Genomic DNA, 7,778 nt, shown 5'->3' with positions numbered 1-7,778 from the left:
TGTGAGCCGCTCTGAGACTCCTTCTGGTAGTGAAGGGCGGGGTATAAATCCGATCTCTTCTTCTTCTTTTACCTCACAGGGTGTCTGTTGTGGGGAGGGGAAGGGAAAGGAGTTTGTGAGCCGCTCTGAGACTCCTTTGGGTACTGAAGGGCGGGGTATACATCCAATCTCCTCTTCTTCATATATGTTCGTTGACTGTGTTTTTTACAGAACGAAGTTTGAACCCAGTGGCACCTTTAAGACCAACAGTGTCTTATTCCTGGCCTGAAAGATGTTCGCCTAGCTTCAGCCAGGGCTTTTTCGGCCCTGGTCCCGGCCTGGTGGAACACGCTCCTGACCGAGAACAGGGCCCTGCGGGGCCTACTACGGTTTCGCAGGGCCTGCAAAACAGAGCTGTTCTGCTAGGCCTTTTTTTGAGGCAGCGGGCAACTACCAGTTGGCCTCCCCATCGCTGAGGCAGTAGGCTTCTACTTATTGAGACCTTTACGGCTAGGCTTCGGCGCATTCATTCCCAGCTGCAGGGACCAGGGGTCATTTCGTAGAAAAAGAGGTGCAGGAGCTCATTAGCATAACTCATTAGCATAACTGATTTGCATATGCCACACACCCTGACATCACCGGAAGTGTGTCAAAAGGCAACACCAACCGCTCAGGCTCCACTGGACTGTTTTGGATTGCTAGCTATTGGGGGCTGGGGGAACGTGCAGATCTGTCGCTCACAGAGGAGGGAGAGCTTGTACCTGAATAAAACTTGGTCTTAAAGGTGCCACTGGACTGTTTTGGATTGCTAGCTATTGGGGGCTGGGGGAACGTGCAGATCTGTCGCTCACAGAGGAGGGAGAGCTTGTACCTGAATAAAACTTGGTCTTAAAGGTGCCACTGGACTGTTTTGGATTGCTAGCTATTGGGGGCTGGGGGAACGTGCAGATCTGTCGCTCACAGAGGAGGGAGAGCTTGTACCTGAATAAAACTTGGTCTTAAAGGTGCCACTGGACTGTTTTGGATTGCTAGCTATGGCGGGGGGGGGACACACACACGCAGATCTGCCCTCACAGAGGAGGGGGAGCTTGTACCTGAAGGGGGGCCGGGGGTGGGGGGCTCTGCAACTTACCTGGCTGCCTCTTGCTCCTCATGGCCCGACTGAGGGTTGCTGGGAGCAGGGGGCGGGGCTTGTTGCATGTGCCCGCTCCCTGGGCTCCTTACTGCCGGAGCTCCGCTCCTGTGCGCTCCCGCAGGAAATGACCCCTGGCAGGGACTGAAATTGGAATTTGCCGTACTGCCCGCTTCAATGGGTTTTCTTGCCTCAATTTAACATTTGATATTTATTGAATCCTTTCAGACTGCAGTGGGATTTATTGTTCTGACCTGCCCTGAGCCCACTTGTGGGGAGGACAGGATATCGAGAAAAATAGCAAATAAATTTTTAAATTCTTCTTATTAAATTTTTATCCCGGCCGAGGCCGGCTCAGGGCGGCTTCCAACAATAAAACCCGCATAAAACAATCATAACAAAATCACACACATTAATAGATACAACATTAAAATTCAAACAAGATAAAAGTGCTAGCAACAATCCTCAGTATCCCAATTGGGTCTTCACCAGTGTTCCCTCTAAGCTGAGTTAGTGTGAGCCGGCTCACAGTTTTTTAGCCTCCGGCTCTTAGCTCAGGAAGGAGGGCTCCAGAGCAAACTAATTGATGCAGTAGCCAAATCACCTGCTCGCAACTTTAATGCCAGTAGCTCACAAAGTAGAATTTTTGCTCACAGGACTCCACAGCTTAAAGGGAACATTGGTCTTCACCCTTCTGCGGCTATCTCAGATCATTGGCACGGCTGTGTTTGAGAGACCTACAGGCCAGGGCTCCGCCAAAGTAGGTATTAATTTTTGGCGGTGGAGGTGTTAGCGGTTGTTATGGTGGCGGCTCCAAAAGCCTGGCGGAAGAGCTCCGTCTTACAGGCCCTGTGGAATTGTACAAGGTCCCACAGGGCCCTAGTCTCTTCCGGGAGCTCATTCCACCAGAGTGGAGCCACCACCGAAAAAGCCCTGGCCCTAGTTGCCACCAGTCTGGCCTCCTTGAAGCTTGGGGGGGGGGCAGCCGGTTCTGGGTCCCCGATCGCAGTGTCCTTTGGGGAGCGTATGGGGAAAGGTGGTCCCCTTAGGTATGCAGGACCCTGGCCACAGTATTAGCTTTTATTTGCAAGCACACTTCGTCAGATCCAGACTGGCGAAGTGTGCTTGCACACAGAAGCTTATGCCGTGAATACAACTTTGTCGGTCTTAAAGGGGCCACAGTGTTCCCTTTAAGCTGAGTCGGTGTGAGCGAGCTCAGTTTTTTTAGCCTCCTCCGGCTCACACGTTTTTGTCTCAGCTCAGGAAGGATGGGGCTCCAGAGCAAACTAATTTACGCAGTAGCCCAATCGCTCGCTCACAACTTTCATGCCAGCCGCTCACAAAGTAGAATGTTTGCTCACAAGGCTCCACAGCTTAGTGGGAGCACCGCTTGACTTATTTCTTATCGATCCAGGTGTTCAGCCGGGTTGGTCTGAAGCCACAGAAACAGAATTCAAGTCCAGTGGCATCTTTCAGACCGACAAACTTTGTCGGCCTGAAAGGTGCCACTGGACTTGAATTTCGTTCTGCATTCCTTATGACATTCTTGTGACTTTTATCCCCCGCCGCTTTCGACAGGAAAGTTGATGAAGAGATTCTGAAAATCGTTCAGGACAGATTATCAGCCTGTACGCAGAGGGAAGGAGAGAGCCACTTCCAGAACTGCGCAGGGGAATTGGAGCAATTCAAAGAAGTCGTCAAGGCCTACCAGACTAAATGTGAGTCACTTTTGTGGGAGGGGCGGGGCACCTCATCCTTCCTAGCAGGGTCATCTCACCTTACCCATGATGTCTTACTAGGTCTAACCAATGTCACCTTCAAAATCGCTAAGTATGGTTGGCTGGCAATTAAGCTGAGAAAAATATGGATAAGTCATGCTAGTTTCAGGCAGTATGGTTTCCTATTATTAGTTATTTAGAAAATAGTGAAGCAGTTCCAAAAAACCCGCTGTACAAGAACATGTTCTTTTAATTGTTTGCTACTTAGTCGATACAAATGTTTGACTCTACTGTGATACTGTGGGAGTTATGTAAGAAAAGCTGTTTAATTGAGCCGGTAATTGCCCTTTGTGTCTAATTCTGTTGTGTTTACGCTGTTAAAAATTAATAAAAACCAATATTAAAAAAAAGTCATGCTAGTTGATATTTTAGAGATGGTTTTATAAGTAATTTAAGTTAAATCACTTAATATTTTAGGTTATTAGTGGTTTATTCATGTATTTTACAAATATTCATGGCTCTTTTTGTAGCAGGAACTCCTTTGCATATTAGGCCACACCCCCTAATGTAGCCTATCCTCCAAGAGCTTACAGAGCTCTTCTTACAGGAGCTACTGTAAGCTCTTGGAGGATTGGCCACATTAGGGGTGTGTCACTTAATATGCAAATGAGTACCTGCTACAAAAAGAGCCCGTCAATTATTATATTCCTGTATCGGGAACAGAAATGTTTTAAGTTTGGGGTTTTACTTCTTTTACTGTGTACTGGTCAATGACTGTAATAAATGTACTTACTTACTTACTTGGTCTAACAGTGCTCATGCTGAGGCTTGAGGAGCCTCAAAGACGATGGGCTATTATGCAGATATTTCATTTTTCAGAGAGGGCTTTAAGAAGGGGCAGTCCGCGGAGTGTTCCCCCAGCTGCCTTTGACTGTCTCTCTTCTTCCTAGACGGGGACCTGGGTTACAGCGGAAATGCTCGGACTTGCCTGATGAAACAAAAGCAGCGTATGATCGCGGAAAGGAAGGCTCAGGCAGCCGCAACCCACTAAAAGGCAAGACGGATGCCCAAACCAAACCTCTCAGTGTGCGTGCGCGGCACAAACTGGTAGTACCCTACCGAGCTCTCGACCGCCCGTGTTTCCGAACCGACCGAAGAATCTGCAAAGCCAGACTGAAGCGTGACAGTCGCCAGAATGGAAATAAATTCGTTGTGTAAAAAGATTAGGCTCTTGTTTTCGCTGTTTGCATAGGGGAAATGAAGTGGGAAAGGACCGAAACATGGACCTTTAAAAGCCACAGGATTTATACCTCAGAAAAGAGCAAGAGTCCAGTAGCACCTTGAAGAAGAGATTGGATTTATACCCCGCCCTTCACTACCCAAGGGAGTCTCAGAGCGGCTGACAAACTCCTTTCCCTTCCCCTCCCCACAACAGGTAGGTGGGGCTGAAAGAGCTCTGACAGAAACTGCTCTTTTTTTCAAGAACAGCTGTGCCAGAACTATGGCTTGCTCGAGGTCATCCAGCAGGTGCAGGTGGAGGAGTGGGGAATCAAACCCGGCTCTCCCAGATTAGAGTCCGCGCACTTAACCACTACACCAAAACATGCCCTGCCACAAATTTTAAGGTGCTACTGGACTCTTGCTCTATTCTGTTGGTGCAGAGTAACATAGCTACCCATCAGGCTTTAAACATAACCTGTAGCAACTTGTGGTCAGCAACATTCCTTGGGTGGTAAATCCACTTCAGGTTTGCATAATAGAATGCACCTCTATTTTTAACAAAACTATCACGTCAAGGAGAAGGTGCCTAGCTTCCTTGATATGCTAGTTGCCCTTGTCAGGGATTAGATACAGATACAGGGCTCTTTTTGTAGAAAAGCCCAGCAGGAACTCATTAGCATAATAGGCCACACCCAAAAGCAGAAAACCATTAGCACATTAGGCCACACCCCTGACAGCACAGCTCATTGGCATATTAGGCCACACCCCCATGTTACTAGACGTGTGCTCATCCAGCCACACCCACCTTTAGCTGCTTATTCTGTTTACCTTGTTTGTTGTCAAAACCAGGGCTTTTTTTGTAGCAGGAACTCCTTTGCATGTTAGGCCACACACCCCTAATGTAGCCAATCCTAATGAGTTTCTGCTGTTGGGTGTGGCCTATTATGCTAATGAGTTCCTGCTGGGCGTAGCCAACTTGGAAGCCAGCCGGAACTGCGTTCCTGCCCAAAAATAGCCCTGTAATATATGCAAGCAGTGCTTAAAAGCTCTTAACTTGAATGGCCCAGGGTGTGAGTCAAGGTGTGAGGTTTCATGTGCATGCACACTTTCTCAGACATATCTGGGTGCTACTGTTATTGCTAGATCGAACAGTGGTGTTCTGACATTGTGATTTTTATTGTAACAAGTCTTGAACCCTTGTTTTTTGTGATGGGCCCTGAGACCACTTTGGGGAATGCGGAATAAAAACCTCTAAATAAAGAAACCTTATACCTTGAATAAAACATTTATGGTCTTAAAAAGGTGCCGCTAGACTCAAGCTTTGTCCTACTGCTTCAGAGCAACACGGTTGCCCACCTGGCTCAATCGCGAATGGCCCAGGCTGGCCCTCATCGTATCGGAAGCTAAGCAGGCACCAACCTGGTTAGTCCTTGGATGGGAGGCCACCAAGGAAGTCCAGGGTTGCTACGCAGAGGCAGGCAACGGCAAACGACGTCTCTTGCCTTGAAAGCCCTCTGGGGTCACCATGAGTTAGCTGCAACTTGGCAGCCCCCCCCCAAAAAAAAGACCGGAGAAATGTGTGCACCCCCCACCCTGTGCACCAATTTAAAATTAATACCTAGTAGGGTTAACACAGCAAACTACCATCTACTTCTCTCCGCCTTTGGTCTTTTTTGCTGTTGTTCAGTGGCGCAGTCAAGTCCGACTCTCCGCGACCACATGTTCGTTGCATCGACAGCACACACTCATCCTTGCCGTCCCCTTCTTTGGTTACCTTCAGTCTTTCCCAGAATCAGGGTCTTCTCCAGTGAGTGGCCAAAGCGTTTGAGCTTCAGCCTGTTATCTGCAGGGTGTCAAGCACCGGCTCCCCAGGGCTGTCATCTGTCCTGCAAGTCACTGGTGCGAGGGGGGGTGGCAAGCAGGCCGATATTGTCTCTGTCAGGCCTTCCCCTCAGCTCCCACTTCTGTGGGAAATGCAGGAAGTGAGAATTGGGGGGTGCATGGAATCAGAGGGACCCCCCCAGCTAAGACCCCGACATCCAGGTCACCTGGGGGGCCACTCACTCAGCCTGGACCCCCTCACAGGGTTGTTGGTGGAGGAAAAAGTCCAGTGTGCCTCCTTGAGATCCTTAAGAGGAAGGATGGGGAGAGAGATGGAGTAGATCAAGGCCGGCATGACTCATGGCGACTCTTCAGGCAGCTGGAAATGTAGATGGAGCAGATCTATTCTCTCTTGCTCCGGATTGCAAGACTAGATCTAATGGGTGGAAATTACAAGGGAGTCGATGCTGGCTAAATATCAGGAGAAACTTCCTAACTGTAAGAGTGGTTGAGCAGTGGAACAGACTGCCTAGGGAGGCTCTGCTGGACATTTTTCAAGCAGAGGCTGTACAACCATCTTTCGGGTATGTTGCAGGGCTATCTTTCGGCTGTGCTGCAGTGTGTGCAGGGGGGTTGGACTAAATGACCTGCAAGGTCCCTTCCAACTCTTAACATTCCATGTTCCTGTGAAACACAGCAAGATGGATTGTAACCATGCTTGGCTGCTGAGGTGGGGTACGGGGGGAGGGTTCCTGAAAAAGATACCCCCCACCCGAGTGATACCAACCCCTTGGGAAAAATCTAGTCTCGCATGATTAAATACATGTATTGGGGCTTCTGTGGATTCCCCAGTAAATCAGTTGCGGGGTTCGCCTGTGTCATTTAGAGCTTGTACCTCCGGTACACCTGGCATTAGGTTTTATAGTGCACATGATACGCCCCAGGCCCCACAAGTGACTTATGTCAGATCGGGACCACATAAAAAATTATTTCAACACCTCTACGGGAAAGATTCAGGCAGACAGTCATGTTCGTCTGAAGTAGCAGAACAAAGTTAAGAGTCCAGTGGCGTCTTTTAAGACCCACAATAAGTCTTATTCAAGGCGCACGCACACAAAACCTCATACCTTGAATATAACTTTGTTGGTCTTAAAGGTGCCACTGGACTCTGTTCTGCCTCGAAGGGATGTTTGCCCCCATCTGATCCAAGTGCTGGCTTCGGTATTTGCCAGAGTCTCTGTTCATATTTTGCTTTCCTCTTCCATATGGAGTGCCTCGAGAATCCAGTAGACTCCTGCACAATTGAATCTGCAGTGCTGGTTCAGCATTTCACACAGGATGCTTGCAAGAGAAATGCCTCACGATCATGGCTCAGGAGGACCACTGTTCCCTCTAAGCTGAGTTAGTGTGAGCTAGCTCACAAACTTCTAGCCTCCAGCTCACACTTCTGTCTTTGCTCAGGAAGGAGGGCTCCAGAGCAAACTAAAGCGATGCGGTAGCCAAATCGCTCGCTCACACCTTTATTGCCAGTAACCCACAAAGCAGAAGTTTTGCTCACAAGACTCCACGGCTTAGAGGGAGCCTTGCTCAGGACACTTTTCCACCAAAAGCTCTTATTTATTTATTTAGATTTATACCCCGCCCTCCCCGCAAGCGGGCTCAACATTCTGTCTGATGATGAAGAGCAGCGGGTTTTTATACCCTGCTTTCCCCAAAGGATTCTCAGAGCTGCTTACAATCACCTTTCCCTTCCTCTTCAGAACTCAAAAACTCATTTGGGTTGGTCTTAACAAAAGGTATTACGGGACCAGATGCGTTTGAAATGCCTGGGTGGATAGCTGGCATTAATTTTACTACCCCCCCCACACACACACACACACAAGGACTTGACAGTTTCAGGAATCACA

The 7,778-nt window shown here is 48.7% G+C and overlaps 1 protein-coding gene across 1 annotated transcript in view; it reads left to right on the top strand.

Annotated features, from left to right (window-relative positions):
• NDUFB10 (NADH:ubiquinone oxidoreductase subunit B10) overlaps positions 1-4,201 on the top strand; it is a 6,966-nt gene extending 2,765 nt beyond the window's left edge. Inside the window, exons 3-4 of the mRNA XM_015414945.1 lie at positions 2,690-2,829; positions 3,780-4,201. Of these exons, the coding sequence (XP_015270431.1) occupies positions 2,690-2,829; positions 3,780-3,880 (241 nt within the window). The 3' untranslated portion in view covers positions 3,881-4,201. The remainder of the gene's footprint in view (positions 1-2,689; positions 2,830-3,779) is intronic.
• Positions 4,202-7,778: the final 3,577 nt, after the last annotated feature.

Source organism: Gekko japonicus, unplaced genomic scaffold (assembly GCF_001447785.1).
Source record: "Gekko japonicus isolate JY-2015 unplaced genomic scaffold, Gekko_japonicus_V1.1 scaffold3333, whole genome shotgun sequence".
NCBI lineage: Eukaryota > Metazoa > Chordata > Lepidosauria > Squamata > Gekkonidae > Gekko > Gekko japonicus.
This window is presented reverse-complemented; position numbering and strand designations above follow the sequence as displayed.